Genomic DNA, 19,260 nt, shown 5'->3' with positions numbered 1-19,260 from the left:
TGCTGTAAAAAAACATTACTGGGACAATTGTTAAAGACGTCTGGAATTAAATGGTAGCCATATTTCAATGTTCATTTCCTGATTATGATGGCAGTACCATGGTTTTTATAGGACAATGTCCTAGGGTGTGGGAAATAGCACTAAAGTAATAATGGGTGATGGGGCACCAAGTTAGAAACTCACTCTGAAATAGTTTGGGGGTAAAGTTATTGTACAACATTTGGAACTTCTCTGTAAGTTTGAAATTATTTCAAAAATTTTTAAAAATCTGCATTATTAGAACATGTTCAATAATGTGAATTATCTCATAAGCAATTATCACATAGGAAAAAGATGTCAATACAATACAGAAACCTTTTTGGCTCATTCCCAATTTTCCTCTATAAGCTAATTTTTTGCACCAAATTAGAGAAGCTGAGAGCAAAGTACACTGCACAGCAGAACCTGGGGCAGCTACCTCCAGGAACACAAGAATAAACATGACACCCATCCCCCTATTCTCCTTCTTGGATCATTTTGTCCATGTGCTTGGACTCAAAAGTGTGTATTATACTCATTCTCTCTGATCTTTATGTGTTTTGCCTTTGTCACCAAAACTCAGTAGCCTCAACCCTTCTGTACTCTTCCATTAAGTTATCTTCATCAATTTTTTTAAGTTTATTTATTTTGAGAGAGAGAGAGAGAGAGCACATGCATGAGCAAGGGAAGGGCAGAGAGAGAGAGAGGAAGAGAGAGAATCCCAAGCAGGCTCCACACTGTCAGCACAGAGTCTGATGCAGAGCTCAGTCCAACATACCGTGACATCATGACCTGAGCCAAAATCAAAACTCGGACGTCTAACCAATTGACCCACCCAGGTGCCCCTATCTTCATTAATTTTTAAAGTTAACTCCTATCTATACTGTAGTATTAATTTATTATGAATTTAATTGTTCTAATATTTTTTACTGAGATTCTAAAGTTCCTGAAAGTATTCTAGTTATGAATTTACACAGATTTTTAGGGCAGCCCTAGCCCTATTTTTCCTGTAATCCTTAGAATTTCTAGTGTATGATTTTTCATAACACAGGTATTTCAGCAATGCCACTAGCTTCTTCATCAGGATGATATGGATATACATGTAATTTTGTTCCCTCTCAAAACTTCGCTAAAAGCCAGAAAAGATAATAAAAGGCATTATCCTCAGCCCTTATTGGACAAAGTTGTGGTAATCAGAACATTAAAAAGTAAATACTGATATTGGCCATCTGTATGTCTTCTTTGGAAAAAAAAGTCTATTTAAGTCCTCAGCCCATTTTTAATCATATTATTTGTGGGGTTTTGTTTTTGTTTTTGTTTTTCTGGGGGGGGGTGGTGTCAAATTGTATAAATTCTTTATATTTTTTAGACATTAATCCCTGATTGGATATATCATTTACAAATATCTTTTCCCATTCAGTAGGTTGCCTTTTTATTTTGCTGATGGTTTCCTTCAATTGTGATGGTTTCCTTCAATTTTGATGTAGTTTCAGTTAGCTTCTGCTTTTCTTTTCCTTGCCTTAGGATATATGTCCTATCTAGAAAAATGTTGCTATGGCCAATGTCAAAGAAATTTCTGCTTATGTTCTCTTTTAAGAGTTTTATTATTTCAGGTCTCACATTTAGGTCTTTAACCCATTTTGAGTTTATTTTTGTGTATGATGTAAGAAAATGGTCCAGTTTCATTCTTTTTTGCATGTATGTGTCCAGTTTTACCAGCACAATTTACTGGAGACTATATTTTCCCCATTGTATATTTTCTTGTCTCCTTTGTCATAGATTAATTGACCATAGAAGCATAGGTTTATCTCTGGGCTCTTTATTCTGTTCCACTGATGCATTGCCTATTTTTCTGCCAGTACCATACTGTTTTGATTACTACACCTTTGCAGTATATCTTGAAATCTGGAATTGATAACCTCTACCTTTGTTGTTCTTTCACAAGATTGCTTTGGTTATTCAGGATCTCTTATGATTCCACACAAATTTTAGTATAATTTGTTATAGTTCCATGAAAACTGCTGTTGGTATTTTGACTGTTGGGACTGTACTGAATCTGTAGCTTGCCTTGGGTAGTATGAACATTTCAACAATATTAATTCTTCCAATCCATGAGCATGGAATATCTTTCCATTTGTCTTCTCTTCCAGTTCTTTTATCAGTGTTTTATAGTTTTCAGAATACAGGTCTTTCACCTTCTTGGTTAAATTTATTCCTGAGTGGGGTGCCTGGGTGGCTCAGTTGAATGTCCAACTCTCAGTTTTGGCTCTGGTCACAATCTCATGGTTCATACGTTTGAGCCCTGCTTCAAGCTATGCTCTGACAGCGTGGAGCCTGCTTGGGATTATCCCTCTCTCCATCTCTCCCTCTCTCTCTCTCTCAAAATAAATGAATTAACATTTTTTTTAAGTTTATTCCTGAATATTTTATTCTTTTTCATACATTTGTAAATGAAATTGCTTCCTTAATTTCTCTTTCTGCCATTTCATTATTAGTATATTGAAACACAACAAATTTCTGCATATTAACTTTGTATCTAAAACTTTACTGAATTCATTACTTCTAATAATTTTTTGGTGAAATCTTTAGGGTTTTCTAAGTATAATACCATGCCATCTGCAAATAGTGACAGTTTAACTTCTTCCTTACCAATATGGATGCCTCATCAGGGAAATGCAAATCAAAACCACAATGAGGTTATCACCTTACACCTGTCAGAGTAGCTAAAATCAAAGAGACAAGAAATAGTAAGTGTTGGTAAGGATACGGAGAAAAAAGAATCCTTGTGCATGGTTGGTAGGAATGTAAATGGTACAGCCACTGTAGAAAACAGTATGGAAGTTCCTCAAAAAATTACGAATAGAAAGACTATATGATCTAATAATCCCACTACTGGGTATTTACCCCAAAGAAAATGAAAGCACTAATTCTAAGAGATATATGCAGCTCTACATTTACCACAGCATTATTTACAACAGCCAAGATATGGAAGCAACCCATCTATCTACTGATAGATGAATGGATAAAAATATGTATACGTGTGTACACACACACACACACACACACACACACACACACAGAGAGAGAGAGGAATATTATGCAGCCATAAAAAGGGATGGGATCCTGCCATTTGTAACTACATGGATGGACCTAGAGGGTATTATGCTAAGTGCAGTAAGTCAGACAGAGAAAAATACATATGATTTCATATATATGTAGAATCTAAAAAACAAGACAAATGGATAAACAAGTAAAGAAACAGACCTATAAATAGACAACAAACTGATGGTTGCCATAAGGATGGTGGGTGAGGAATGGGCAAAATAGTAAGGGGAGTGGGAGATAAAGGCTTCCAGTTATGGAAAGAGTAAGTCACAGGGACGCAGGGAACAGCACAGGTAATACAGTCAATGGTGTGGGAATAACGCCGTACAGTGAAGATGGTTAATGGATAATGGATAGAGGTACCGATTACTGTGTTCTATACCTGAAGCTAATATAACATTGTGTGTCAACTATACCCAAATAACTTTCTAAAAAAAGAGTAATTACTGTAATTGGGACCTATTGTACCTACAAATTTCCATGAGTTTATGATACCCAAGAAATTAGTTATCTGTCCCCACCTAAGATAGCTAATAAACTAACCAAATGTGGTAATTAAAAGAAAAAAATCAAGCATTTTATTACAGTAACTAAATAACTCCAGCTGATAAATAAAAGCTGTATGTAACATAAGAATTCAAGTTAACCAATATAGATGGGATGACAGAATTAGAAAATTAGAATTTTGCAATTCCTAATGAAATCACAAATTCATCTGTAAAACCATTACATGAGTGGTTGATGGGGGACTAGATCTTATGAGGCCAACGTAACACAAAATAGATTTACTACACAAAGTAACAGACTAGGGAAAAGGGAATGTAACTTTACAGTGGAGGAGTCATATTGTCATCTCTCTAATCCAATGTGTCCACTTCATTTTCACACAGAAGACTGATCTTAGCATTAGTAATGGTTGAATAACCAAGTATTGTATCTTTCCTTTTACAACGTGAAGTATACACATCACCTATTATGTAACTGTATAGTGGGAATTCTATAGGAACTAACCTCCTTTCTTCAGCAAGTTACTGTCATGAAAAAAAAGGCCTTGTTCTAGACTGAAAGACTTTAGGGACATAACAACCAGATGCAATGCCCAGTCATAGATAAGATCATACTTTGTAAATAGGTTGCAAAAGGCATTTTTAGGACAACTGGGGACATCTGAATATAGACTGGGTAATAGAAGATATTAAGAAATTACTATTAGGTATGAAATGAAATAAGGACTGTAGTTTAGTTTAGAAAGCTATTGTGTTTTTAGTTAAAAAAAAAAAAAAAAACGGGGGGGGGGGTGGGGGAAAGACATTTGCCCACAAGAACAGGGAGAATAGAAAAGCAAATAATAGCAACAAAATTCTGAAAGCTGGAAGACAGTTGGATGAACAGTAACTGAGCAGACCAAGGCCAAATCTTACGATGGTTGTAAGAAAAATCTGAGTTCATCAATTTACATTACACGATACTCAAAGGGCTCAAGGATTTATACCAGTTAACCAGGCAAACGGGAATCAAAGAGGGAGAAATGACTGTTTAAGGAATAGTCAGATCCCAAGGTGTCTTCCCCAACTCTATGCCATTATGGGAAACAAATTTAGAGGTTTCTATTTAAATTACTTCAAGCTAACATAAACACAAATGACTAGGAGTTTATTTTATTCTCTGAGGAAGTAAAGCAAAGAGTCTCTAGATGGGATTTACCTGAAAGGTGAAAGGCAGAGGATTAAATGAACGTATACACACTGAATACTGAGATCCCTAGCAACTAGCTCCCAGGAACCCCTGACTCCTAGGAAGCAGACTGGTGAGTCTTTTGCGGGAAATCATACCAGCTGAAAAGATTCCAAAGATCCTAACGCTGGTTGTTCTTCAACAAATGGTCCAGACTTCAGAGAGGCTTATAGTCAACACACTCCTAACTACATACATTCTTAGAGCATCCAAAGGGGTTTTTAGTCCTTCACTTGTAACCAGAACAGATTACCAAATAGCCAAGAAAAACCTCTGACACAATGGTTCTCAACATTGCCTGTACATGGAAATCACTTAGGAAGCTTTTCAAAATATTGATGCCTGGATCCCAACTCCATTTAATTGTTCTGGGGTGGGACCTATGTATTGGGATTTTTTAAAAATCCGTGTGTTATCATCCTGTGCAGCCAAGTTTAAGAACCACAGCTCTAACCCTGCATCAATGAAGACAAGACAGCTTTACATGTATAAACATTCAGCAAACAAAAAGAAACTCCTGGAAAGTTAATATGTGCTGACTGAACTAAAATATTCAATAGAAGGTTTTGGAGATTAACTGAGAAAATCTCCCAGAATGTAGAGCAAAAACACACACAAAAATAAGAAAATCATAAGATCAGTCCAGAAATTCCAGACAAAGAAAACAGGAAAATTGGAGAGGTCAGTAATACGAAAGACTTCAACAGCAATGTTGGAAACTAGAAAAACAATGCTGTTAAAATTATTAAGAAAAAATTTAATTTCTTTTTTATTTTTTTTTTCAACATTTTTTATTTATTTTTGGGACAGAGAGAGACAGAGCATGAACGGGGGAGGGGCAGAGAGAGAGGGAGACACAGAATCGGAAACAGGCTCCAGGCTCCGAGCCATCAGCCCAGAGCCTGACGCGGGGCTCGAACTCACAGACCGCGAGATCGTGACCTGGCTGAAGTCGGACGCTTAACCGACTGCGCCACCCAGGCGCCCCTAATTTCTTTTTTAAATGTTGATTTATTTTTTAGAGAGAGAAAGCCAGAGTGTGAGTGGGGGAGGGGCCCAGAGAGAGGGAGACACAGAATCTGAAGCAGGCTCCAGGCACTGAGCCATCAGCACAGAGCCTGATGCGGGGCTCGAACTCACGAACCATGAGATTATGACCTGAGCCAAAGTTGGATGCTTGACTGACTCAGCCACCCAGGCGCCCCTGAATTATTATTTTCAACCTAAAAATTTCACACTCAACGAAACTATCAAACAAATGTGAGGATAAAATAAAGACATTTTCAGACATGCATGGATTCACAAATGCCTCATTTTCAAGAAGTTACTAGAGGAATTGGTGAATTCCATTTCTCAAGACTTACTCGTGTTCTTGCTCATAAGAATCTGTAAAATCACTGGGAAGCTGAAACCAGACTATGTGGACCCAAGACTCTACATTCAGCTTATCTTCTCCAGGGAGACTTCAACCCAGAGACAGTCTGAGCTTTCCTTTTTTGACTTTTACTAATTACTATTCTTTTATTTTTTACTAATTTTTATTAATTAGAATAATAAAATATTTTGGGGAAAAATACTTATCTTAGAATACCTTATGTCAATCTAGAACACATATTCAAATATTGAATTAAACATATGTTGAAATAAACTGATAAAGTGAAGAGAAACAAAGAGAAACTGAAACTAGATTTTAATAGTAAAACCCCATTCACTTATAAAATTCAACCTCCATAAGAAAGAATGTTATAATCATATAATGTTGCAATGAAAATTAAAAGTTTATGGCAATGTATCATTTTGTATTGCAGTATTGTTTACTAACCTCTGATTCATCACCCTTCTCTCTATAAGCAGTAGCAATACTGGTCTGAACAGCCTTAATCCATGCCTGGCGCAGTTTTTCAGAATCTGCCTGAAGCATACAACTTCTAAAAGGAAATAACATTGTTTTCTCAGACACTAAATTAACCCCCCAAAATAATAAGATTTATTTCACTATTTAATAATCTTCTAACAAAAAGTAATTCCACTGAAATATTTTATTTCATTTATTTTTAGGACAGAGTATATTCATGAGGAAATCAAGGTACCAATAAAATAAACCGCCTATTAAAAAAAAATCACAAATTCCTGTACATTTAAAAAAAAAACTTTAAATTTACCAAATATAACACTAAGTTTTTCTATAAGCTAGAAATATGAAATAATTATCAAAGAAATTGATCTGACATATGACTTCAGTTCATCATCCTGACAGCTAACAAGTTTTCATATGGCTACATCAATAATCTTTATGGAGTTTAAAGAAAATGATACTGGGTAGAGGTTACATAAACATCTGACTGTAATACTTGTAATCACTAATTATGAAAATTTACCTTTAAAGCACTTTGTTCCTCTTTAGCACACATAACATTGCAAGTAAAACACAAATCTTTCTCTACTCAGTAAAGTTCTTTAAGACAAACTATACAAACACAAAAGGAACTCTCATTCTTTAGAACCACTTACTTTGTTGGAGAGACTACCTCAAAGCAGAAACGCCGTTCTATGTCTTCACAGTGTTTCACTGTGCACAGCCTTAGATCTTCCACTACCACGGTGGGGTTATCCTACAATAAGGAAATAAAACTCCCAGGTTTATCAACTTAGTTTTTAAACACAACTACCAATAATAACATACTTAAAAATATTACTTGGAATAAATGGGTCGTCGAATTTTAAAGATTTATATTTCATCTTATTTAAGATTAAAAATAGGAGTTATCAACAGAGATACAACTAATAAAGGTAACTCTGTCCTGTTCATAATTTTATGTGTTTCATAAAATGGCTGTACAAGGATTAAGTGAAAATATATATAAAGAGCTTAATCTAAAACTTGGTAATTAATTAATAGGTGCTCAATAAATGTTAGCATCCTATAAATTTTAATTTTCTTCCTTTTTCTTTCATATCCATTACTTTCCTGGTCCCCCCTCACATATAATAAAAGCTACTTTCCTCAAAAAAGAAGACTTTAATATGCAAGTCTTAAGTAACTAAAAAAAAAAAAAAAAAAAAAGCCTATATACATTCTTCTTTAAATACCTAAGAAAATGAGAGTCTATCATTTTTCTAGTACTTAACAAAAATATAAACTCAAAATCAAGTTTATCAGACCAGAAGAAACCATGAACTAATGAGCTAGAACAAAGGGCTTATGTGGAATAAGCCTGCAAGCACAAAACCGAGCAAATAAAATGTCAGATTGTGTATCTCTAGAGTAAAGTGAGTATTTAAAATGTACAGTTGTATACTTCATTCACAAAGCCTCACAGGTAAAATTCAGGTCATCAATTAACTAATGGAGTTTTTTTTCCTAATTAGTTTTAACATTCTCAAGTCTCATGTAATCTTAGTATGTCTTTCTGATAAACAAAAATTCCTTACCCTTAAAATAAGGTTCAAGAAAAGAAATGTATAAAAACAACATTAACACATTTAGAGGTTTCTATTTCAATTACTTCAAGCTAACATTTTAATGTCATTTTTTAACATTTCCATATTATCACCTTTGGCCCTAAGGTGATATTTATTAAAAGGCACCTTTTCCTTCGGCATCAAAATAGTACTATGGAATGGCAGTATTGCTCTTGTCATTCTGCTGGTCAAAGAAACGTGAAGAAACAAAAGTAATAATCCTGGGACACAGAAACACCCATCTCAAAACTGTAAGTTAAGAATTCAGCATTCAAAAACCACTCTGCTGTTAAGGAGATACCGATACTTTCCACTTTTGAGTCCTCTTACACACCCCTAAATATAAGACTAATGAACGATAATTTTGCATGCAGGAGTATTTACAAGATGAACAGACAGAGAACTAAAACTGAAGACTCACTGGGCTTTCACTTCATTAACAAAACACCTACCTTAAACTTTTTCTGATATACCAGCTGATTGTTCTGTATTGAAAACCAGCGTCTAAATAAATAAAAATAGATTAGGTTTTCATAAACATAATTTATGTCAGTTGTTAGAAATAAAATATTTGGGAAAGCACTAGAAAATCAGTTTATGTTAATTATGTTTTGAGAAGTACATTGTTTTGTTTTGTTTTGTTTTATATAGACTGATGTCAATGAGATAATTATGGAAAGTAAAGAACAATTTTAAATAATTTTAAAACCACAGATTAGGAAAATAAGATTACTGTACTTTGATTCATTTTATCTCAGAAATTTATATCCTAATAACAGCAGTTATCCTTTATGCTATCACGAAAAAATAATTGTTTTAAAGTAAAAATTTAGTTTGAGGTTACTCAAAAAGAACTAAAATCTTTCCCCCAAAAGAACTGCTTCTATTATAAAGTAGAAAGAAATTTATGTTGTAAATAAGACTATCCATTTGTACACAGTAAAACACTGAAATAAATGGTGCTTTGTTTTCAACCTTTCTGCAGCTAATTCAGCAAGCATTTGATTTGTTAACCAAAACAAGAAATTAAAGCAATTTAGAAGTGATATCCAACAAGAGATAATCGCCAATTCACTTGACCTCACTTTAATATAAAATATTTCTAAGCAGAATAATCACAGTTATTACTAAAAATGATTCACCTATTTATACTGTTCTGCTCATTCTTATAAATTATTACACAAACAATTTACTTGCAATCTTCTTTAGAAGAAAAAGCTAAGCTATATATGGCATACTGACTAATTCTAATTTATTAAACCAGTAAAAGATCCTAAAGACTTACAAAAAAAAAAAAAAAAATCACAGCCAAAGCCATTCATAAAAGGAAGCAAAAATTCTCATCAAGCATGAAAGGTAAAACTATTTGAGTCATTGTTTTAAAATTAGTTTCAATGTGAGATGATTTCTATTGTAAACATTAGTTATTAATCTATTAGCAGATAGAGATTCTACCTTTTCATTGATACTAATGCAAAGCACTGGAAATTGTATTTAGACACAATGAGAATTTCTATTTTAAAAACTTAAGTTAATTCTCCAAAGCTGAGAAAATGATTAGATGCTTTTCTATTTTTAAGCTAGACAGATAGTTAGGTTTTCTTTCTTGCTACTTAAAAAAGGTATCACCTTTACCATTAAAATAGAGATCTGTTAAATAAGCATCTAGTTAAAATCAAGTGAGTTGCCTCTAAATGCAAATCATCAAGAGGCAGGCCAGAAAAGGAAGAACTTCCGGGTTTCTTTGCTTTGGGACACAAGGTTAGTTAGAAATGTTAAAAGGAAATACCTGTAAATAAACGACGTGGTGCAGCCCTGCCATGTGGGATGACATGCAATGGAAACAGTCTGTGACAGTGACTAAAGTGTTTTGTGAGAAATCATTCAAAGTAGGGTGACCTATACTAATAATTCTTATGGTTTATAGTATAGTGATCATATTATAGAATTTGATAAAAAACTAATTTTACTGCACAATGGAAAAACACCCATATAGCCACTGAAACTTTTCATGCTTCTGAGGTCTTTAAAAAAGGAATTTCTTTTCAACTGCTGTATCTTAGGATAATAACCTCTAAAAATAACAAAACAGCACATAAAAACTTTTTTGGTCAGAGACCACTTCCTCTGGTCATTAACTGTTCAGATCATGTGTATTACTGAAACTCAGTTCCCCTGCTATCTATCTTTTGCTGGGGGACTTGCTCACATAAGCATTTTTTTGTACACTCAGGGAAGACACTATAAATTCATCTTATATTTTGACATTTCCTAAGGAACAAAATCATAATGTACCTCACTAGAAAAAAAATTCAATTACTAAGATCTGTATGTCGTATGACACTGTCTCTCCTCCTCTGCCATTAAAAAAAAAAAGACAAAAGAGCCAACTACACTAATTTACATTGATCAAAACTTTAATCAAGTAAGTAAAATGGAATATAATTCTTAATTGCTCCTATAGATTAATCCTAGTTATTATTAACATCTCTAATAAAAGGAAAAATGAGACAGTTCATAGCCAGTGAACAGAATAAAATACTTAATATTTCAAGCTCATACTATCTGTAATTTGGAGGCACCTCAAAAGACAAACTATAAAAAAGACAAACTTTAGAAAGCACTGTGCTGACACTTACACTATTTTCTACAAAATTCAAATGCGGACCACAAAGCCAAAAAACTATTTGTATACAGGAAATTTTCTTGGGGCACCTGAGTGGCTCAGTCAGTTAAGCATCTGACTCTTAATTTCAACTCAGGCTGTAATCTCACATTTTGTGGGATTGAGCCCCATGTCAGGCTCCGTGCTGACAGCATGGAGCCTGCTTGGGATAGTCACTCTCTCTCTCTCTCTCTCAATAAATAAATAAACAAACAAAAAAACAATGAAAAAGGAAAATTTACTTGGTTCATTAAGAAAAATAATACACCACTTTATATCCATTCCAAATTGAACTAACTCAATAAAGATCTTAGACCAAAGTACTAAATTCATGAACAATTTGATATTATTGATTTTCAAATATCTATGAGAGCTTCCAGATAACAAAACAGGGGGTAAAGGAAAAAATATATTAAAAAATAAATCAAGTGTCTTTTACCATGTTTGATCACTAGTCCTCGAACTGTATTTGAAACCAGGAATATAATGTAAAAGTCAAACTTCTAAATCTGTATAAGCTTTCTCACTAAAACTATAAAAATGAAAGATTTATGCACATATTCATATATGTGTCAAATAGGTGACTATTTAACAAAATTTAAAGCTTGAGCATGTAAGGTTACTGTCTTTCAAATGCAATCTAATTTTTCCCAAGGAAAAAGACCAAAATGTTAAATCTCTAAAAACTGACAATGGTTCCTTTCAATAAAACTAATATGAGGGGCACCTGGGTGGCTCAGTCAGTTAAGCATCTAACTTCAGCTCAGGTCATGATCTCATGGTTCATGGGTTCGAGGTCTGCATTGGGCTCTGTGCTGACAGCTCAGAGCCTAGAGCCTGCTTCAGATTGCGTCTCCTTCTCTCTCTGCCCTTCCCCACTTGTGTGTCTCTCTCTCAAAAATAAACATTAAAAAAATTTTTTCTAACTAATATGACTATTACCAAAAAGACTAATTCCTAGTTATTGTTTAAAAATTTGAAAAGTATTTACTAGCTTATTTCCCTAAAAAAAAAAAAAAAAGATATGAAGGCGTTCATATTACTAATCTATTATCTTCATTGGGTATCTATAAATATATCAAATGTTCTTTTCCAGATTAAAACAAATTGAGAAGATGGGCATTGAAAGGATAATTCCACTTCTCAAATATAATGTTTATGTTTCCTTCCCAATTTAAAACATGAGACATTATATCCATTGCAAGTAATCCAACGGAAATGCAGGTTAATTATGAGCTTTCTCGTGCCAAAGAGGAAATTGGAGTAAGGCAGGAATGAGGGGAAGGAAGCCATTTGGTACCTGATATGATCGGGCTTTTTCCTGTCATGTGAAAAAATGGGGTAGGATTAAAACATAAAGGAAAGGTGGTAAAAGAATGAAAACGCAAATGTGCAAAATAAGCAAAGGACTAGCATGATATGAAAATAAAGCAAGAATTAAAGAAACAAGCTTAAGCTCATAACCTAACAAAACAGTCAAAAATATCTGTTGCATTTTGTTCTCAATTCATACATGTATGCATTTACACAGGTAATTCCAACTCTTATGACTTTGAAATGCTAACATTTCTGAAATGCTAAATTTTCTTCAACTATTATGGTATAAATAGTTCTTGTAGGACTTAGTACACTTGGGCATGTCTACTATTATTTTTATGCCTCTATGGTGATAGCTATAAAATATAAACAGTACTTTTCCTCATCTTAATAAGTTGCTCCTAAAAAATTAAGGAAAATTATATATATATATATATATATATATATATATATATATATATATATATATATCTTCATAAACCTGAAACAAATGAAAACTTTTCATAAGGAAAATTGGATCACTAATTAAGAATTTCAAAGATTATAAAATATTATTAGCCAACTAAACCTACCTCCCACCTGTTCTCCCGCTTTTCATCAATGATAGCAGAGACTCAAAGGCCACACATATGAGTATCTTTATTTTTTTAAGAGTATCTTTAATACACACATACACTTCTTATTTTGTAACAAAAAGCCAATAAAAATAAAACATGTATCTGTGCCTGCAGTATCTAGAGTACTTTAAGACACTGCATAATACATCTTATACTTTTAGTTATATTTTCTATCTCATTCAACAAAGACTGAGCATAGTTTGTAATTATTCAGCTTCTTTATTCATTTTACTAGCTTACTACTAAATAATCTTAGTATTTAATTATTTTCCTACTTCATTCATCTTTTCAGAATTTATCATAAAAAGCAACAGACATATAGATACGAGTAATCCATCTGGCACTGATTTGAGCCTAAGGTGAAGCTGCCACATTGAGAAGATGGCCTGATATAGAAAGATAATTTTGGTACGTCTTACATGTCTTCAGAAAAATATATATTATAGACATATAAAACTCTTAGGAGACACTACAAACTAGAAACCTGAAACCAACCAGAAACAAACACAACAATTCACATAAGACATAAAACCCCTCACTGCTTACACTCTTTCACATCACACAAAATATGATTTCTTCAGTTAAATTTCAAATTATAGAATGATGTTTAGATTTTATGAAGCACAAGGACAGGTTTTAAAACTACCTGGGAATTCCTAATCAAATGTATTTACCTCAGGAAGGAAGTCTTTTTTAAAAGTTGGCTTAAAGAAAAAAAAATAATAAATAAATAAATAAATTAAATAAATAAATAAATAAATAAATAAAAGTTGGCTTAAAGAAAAAAAAAAAGTTAGCTTAAACAGATGATGGGGATTATTAAGGAGGGCACTTGTGATGAGCACTGGGTGTTGTATGAGCGTGGAATCACTAAATTGTACATCTGAAATTAATACTACACCGTATGTTAACTAACTGGAATTTAAACAAAAACTAACCTATTAAGTAACTAAATAAATAAATGTTGGCTCTAAAAATATTACATGCCTCTATTCCATGAACAATAGATGATGGCAAATCTGTCATCATATAATTAGTACCCTACAGTGACTACAAAGAAAATGTTCCCTTAAAACTAATCCAGAGGCAATGTAAAGAAGATACTTAAACAGTAGGTAGAAAAATCTTTATGCTTGAATAGCTGGAATCCTAGATTTTTAAAGTTAAGGCACAAATATCACAAATGCAGTCTTTTATTCCAAGTCTAATAGAATATATTAACAAGCTAGATCGAGCACTAATTAGAGAAGTAGGGCAGACTCCAAAGTCATATATAAGTAAAGAGAAAGTATTTGCAAATATTTTCTGAAATTAGATTTTTTGTAAATTTCATGTAAGAAATTTAAGATATATTCCAAGCTTTTTAAATGAAAAGCATTAGAATATTCTAAATAACATTTAATAGAGTTCTTTCTTCTGTCTTTCACAGTTACTGAACTATAACCTAGAAAATATCTAAAACTTGTTACAAGATTTAGATTCTTGTTTTTGTGAAGACTTTTATATAACGTTTATATGCTATATTCCTTAGAAGACTGCTTTTTACTAGTATTTTCATGAAAATGATCTTTTAAAAGGCATATGAAAATGAAATAATTTGCTATCCATAATTTTTCCTAATAATGTAAATAGACTAGGAAGTTTTTAAAAAGTTTTTAAGCTATTTTTAAAATATTTGACATATTGTTTCATCAAAACACAAATTTATATGGAATTTCCATAGCAAATTTTTTTTTTTAATGCCAGGTTTCGGGCCTCGGTCTTGTCTCAAACCAGCTGCGTGATCAATGAGCAACCATCTCTCTGCACCTTCATTTCTTTACTAAAACTTAGGGTGTTGAAATACGATCCATGATTCTCATCAGTAATGTCATCCCACTACAATTAGATGGTAGCTCCTTTAAAAAGCAGCTTCATTTCCAAAGGCATGGTCTCTTTTACTTTACACGTGGAAGATAACAGGCCTACAATTCAGAATTTAATAGTTATTCCCTACTTGATTTTAGTTAGTTACATTTTATTATCTATGCCAATTAATAGAATTCATGAAACAAAAAATTAAAAACGAAAGGTCCATGCTTATGGGATGCCTGGGTGGCTCAGTCAGTTAAGCATCCAACTTGGGCTCAGGTCATGATCTCAATGGTTTGTGAGTTTGAGCCCACGTCGGGCTCTGTGCTGACAGCTCAGAGCCTGGAGCCTGCTTCAGATTCTGTGTCTCCCTCTCTCTCTGCCCCTCCGCTGCTTGCTCTCTGTCTGTCTCTGTCTCTGTCTCTCTCTCTCTCAAAAATAAATAAATATTAAGATTTAAAAAAAAAAAAATGAAAGGTCCATGCTTAAATCAGTATTAATTTTCTCCTATTGCCCTAAATGGCAATACAATTTTCCACTAACACTTACTGTGCTTCATTTTGAAGTCTGAGATCATTTCTCATTGGAGTAGTCCATGGAACATCATTTCATTTCTTCTTAACATAATGGTATAGGTTCTATGGATTTATTGTATTTTCACTGTGTTAAACTTTAAGTAGGTTGTTTTGAAATCTGAAGGTTAAAATTCAATTCTAACATTACCTCATGAAACCGTACTGGTTGAGAAATCTCTCTTTATTACAAAAATTTGACACACTATTTTTTACTTTAATTTCCTATTCTAGCTATGGAAATTTGTCAGGAAAAACTTAAAAGATTATTGTCTTAATTTTTACACCTTAGAAAACAGAATTTTAATTTCTTATTTTCACTTTATAATAGTTAAAAATATTATTTCTAACCAAACCACTTAGTTGGTCCTTCTGGTTCAGACATTATTTTAGAAGTTCTACATAATTCAAAATGGCTTAATATCAAATATAATTACTTTCCAGTTTATATTCATTCTCAGATAAAGAAAAATTATTTCAAATAAAACACACCCCATTCATTTAAATATCTGGCAATATCAAATGCTAGGGAAAGGCTCAACAAATCACTGACATTTGAAAATACCAGTGAATGTTTTTCCACATAACCTCATCACCAAGAAATCAAAATAAGTGGGAGCCCATTTTAATATTTTAAATATCCAAGAATAATAGTTTTCCATTTAAATTAGCAAAAATGTATACTACATTAAACTTACCGAGAAAATTCTATTATTTTGCTAATGTCCATTTTTTTTAAGAAAAGAAAATAATATTCTCTATCATCAAGTGAATTTACATCTTGTTCCAGTAGCAAATAAAATAAACACATTCAGCCAATAATATAATAGTAAATCAATTCACCAGAGCCTAATGTTACTCTCAATTATTACAAAATAGTTCTATTTTGGGGGAGTTTTTTGCAAAAAAAAAAAAAAACAACAAAAAAACAAAAAGGAGACATCCTTGAATAAAAGACTAATCACTACTATTTGGAAGTATAATCCTGAGTCAACACAATCTTCTTTTATTCTTTAATGTCTGAAATTATTTTACTTTATTAGATTAATACACAGAAAAATATAATTAAATATTTAATATATATATATTTAACAGATATTTGCTGGATTAATATCTTTTAAAAATCAGTTTAGCAGAAAAAGAAAAAGAAAGCCAAGTTTTTGGTCATTGTCAAGTTTAGAATACAGGAGCCCTGACTGCCACACACACCATACCAAGTATATGTGCTGCCAAAGCGAGCACCACACTTCACATTTAAAAACAAGCCCATTTCTTAAAAGTCCTGGTTAAAGTTATTGCAAAGATCAAAAACTCAGGATCATCTGGGTTAAAAATTCATAAGCAAACACTAAATTAAAATGTATATAAACATCTTACAGAGAGGAACCCAAAGGAGAAAACAATTCGTGCTTCCCGGTTTAAACTTTGCTTAAATTTTAGATTTTAGAATTAGTGCTATCATTTTTCACTTGCTTCTTAGGGTCCCCTTTCTTAGAAGGGGGACTTATCTTCAATGGACTGGGTTCAAGAATGCTATTGTAGACTGTGAATTTAAAGAATTAGGAAAGAAAGAGTTGGCCAAATCACAGGGAAGGTCAGAAAACTGAGACTATGGAAATCAAGACTAGTTTTTGAAATATATTACCTGTTCCAAGTTTTGAAGGCATTGCTGGCTCGTTTGAACAGATATCCTTCCATAACAATGCCATTTGCAGCATCTACATTATATTCTAACTTAGAATCATCACTGGAGAAATCCTAAACAAAATAAAAAAGTTCATACGATTACCAAATTTATCATAGAGAAACAGCACAAATCATAGAAAAGTTTTGTATTAAGATAGTATATTAACAGTATTCATAACAAAAGAGGAGACTTAATTATTATAATGACAATGTAAAAACACAGATGATTATATAAAATACACTCTGAAAGAGAAAACAATAGAACTTGATTTATACACTGATTAAAGGCACAAAATAATATGCATACAAATAGACAAAAGGGACAACTAAATACTATATGTGATGTCTTGTTTAAAATGTTTTCATTTTAGAGGTGCATGGGTGGCTCAGTCAGTTGAGCATCCAACTTTGGCTCAGGTCACAATCTCATATTTCATGGGTTCAAGCCCCGCGTTGAGCTCTGTGCTGATAGCTCGGAGCCTGGAGCTTACTTCAGATTCCTGTCTCCCTCTCCCTGTGCCTGTCCCCTGTTTGTGCTCTCTCTCTCTCAAAAATAAAAAAAAATAAGAAACAATAAAATGGTTTCATTTTATCCTAACATTGTATTGTGATGTGTGTAACAATTTTTTTTTTTTAATTAATATAAGGGCTCCTGGGTGGCTCAGTCAGATGGGCATCCAACTTCTGCTTAGGTCATGATCTCACACTTTGTGAGTTTGAGCCCCACATTAGGCTCTGTGCTGACAGCCTGGAGCCTGCTTCAGATTCTGTGTCTCCCTCTCTCTCTCTGTCCCTTCCCCACTCATGCGCTCTCCCTCTCTCAGAAACAAATAAATAGAATGAATGAATAAATAAATAAATAAATGATAAAAATTAAAAAGTAATATAGATATATTTAAATTGGGACACTCAGGGGCGCCCGGGTGGCTTGCTCGGTTAAGCGTCCGACTTCGGCTCAGGTCATGATCTCACGGTCCGTGAGTTCGAGCCCCACGTCGGGCTCTGTGCTGACAGCTCAGAGCCTGGAGCCCATTTCAGATTCTGTGTCTCCCTCTCTCTCTGCCCCTCCCCTGTTCATACTCTGTCTCTCTCTGTCTCAAAAATAAATAAACGTTAAAAAAAAAAATTTTTAAATTGGGACACTCAAATCTATCTCTATTCTCTAAGTATATTACTATTACGGTATTTTTTAATCTGATAGTAGTAATAACTCCACTATTAGGGAGTTCAGAAGTAGAATAAAGGCTTTTTTCCCTAAAATAAAATTTTGTTTTGTAAAGAAGACCTACAGTTTGAAGTACTGTACAGTACAGTTTAAGTTTGAAGTGCTGAGCTCACTTTTTCATGAGGATTATGGAATCCCTCATAATCTTCTGTCATTCTTCTCTTCACTTGAATGCAATTCAAACTTACAATTTTCCTCTAAGGATTCATGAAGTTTTGAAATCAGAAGCGTTATATTTAAAATATTTCCTGATGAACTTACAAAGTCATTTGTATAAAACTGCAAGACTGCTGTTATCCCGTTTTAAAACTTTAAAAAATCAGTCTCAGAACTTTCAAAATTACAGCTGGACCAATAATCAAAGTTAGAGTGCTATCCTTTTAGGGAATAGTAAACTTTCTGTCTTGAAAAAGATTCTGGCAGAAGCTAGATGACCACCTGACAAAAATGCTGGGATGTGAGGGTCCTCCACTGGAGGGGAGGCAGAGGGAGAATTACCCAGGGGCCTTCCAAATTTAAGAGTCTCCAAAGATGCAAAATGGAAATAGACTAAATTCAGGAAAACAAAATTCATTAAAAACAAAAACTCTGCTGACATCTTTCAAAATTTAACCATCAAAAGACATGATAATCTCGGGTGCCTGACTGGCTCAGTTGGTAGAGCAAGCAGCTCTTCATCTCAAGGTTGTGAGTTCAAGCCCCACAGTGGGCATGGAAGGAAGGAAGGAGGGGAAGAAGGAAGGAAGGAAAGAAAGAGGGAGGGAAGGAAGGAAGGAGGGAAGGAGGAAAGGAAGGAAAGAGGGAAGGAGGGAAGGAAGGAAGAAAGAAATTAAAAAGACATGATAATCCAAAATAATCAAATGAAACAGAATCTGGGAGCACCTGGGTGGCTCAGTAGGTTAAGTGTCCAACTCTGGATTTCAGCTCAGGTCATGATCTCATGGTTTGTGGGACTGAGCTCTGTGTTGGGCTCTGGGCTAACAGAGCTGAGCCCGCTTGGGATTCTCT

General features: G+C 33.5%; 1 protein-coding gene across 4 annotated transcripts in view; it reads right to left on the bottom strand.

Moving 5' to 3' along the window:
- ACAP2 (ArfGAP with coiled-coil, ankyrin repeat and PH domains 2) overlaps positions 1–19,260 on the bottom strand; it is a 155,515-nt gene that overhangs the window by 24,231 nt on the left and 112,024 nt on the right. For all 4 annotated transcript variants that reach the window (XM_042955585.1, XM_042955587.1, XM_042955584.1 and 1 more), the window contains 4 exons: positions 16,987–17,099; positions 8,772–8,823; positions 7,369–7,469; positions 6,680–6,785 (listed from right to left, as the gene is read on the bottom strand). In XM_042955585.1, the coding sequence (XP_042811519.1) occupies positions 6,680–6,785; positions 7,369–7,469; positions 8,772–8,823; positions 16,987–17,099 (372 nt within the window). The remainder of the gene's footprint in view (positions 1–6,679; positions 6,786–7,368; positions 7,470–8,771; positions 8,824–16,986; positions 17,100–19,260) is intronic.

This window comes from Panthera leo, chromosome C2 (genome assembly GCF_018350215.1).
Source record: "Panthera leo isolate Ple1 chromosome C2, P.leo_Ple1_pat1.1, whole genome shotgun sequence".
Taxonomy (NCBI): domain Eukaryota; kingdom Metazoa; phylum Chordata; class Mammalia; order Carnivora; family Felidae; genus Panthera; species Panthera leo.
Note: the sequence above shows the minus strand (reverse complement) of the source record. Positions and strands in the feature narration are given on the sequence as shown.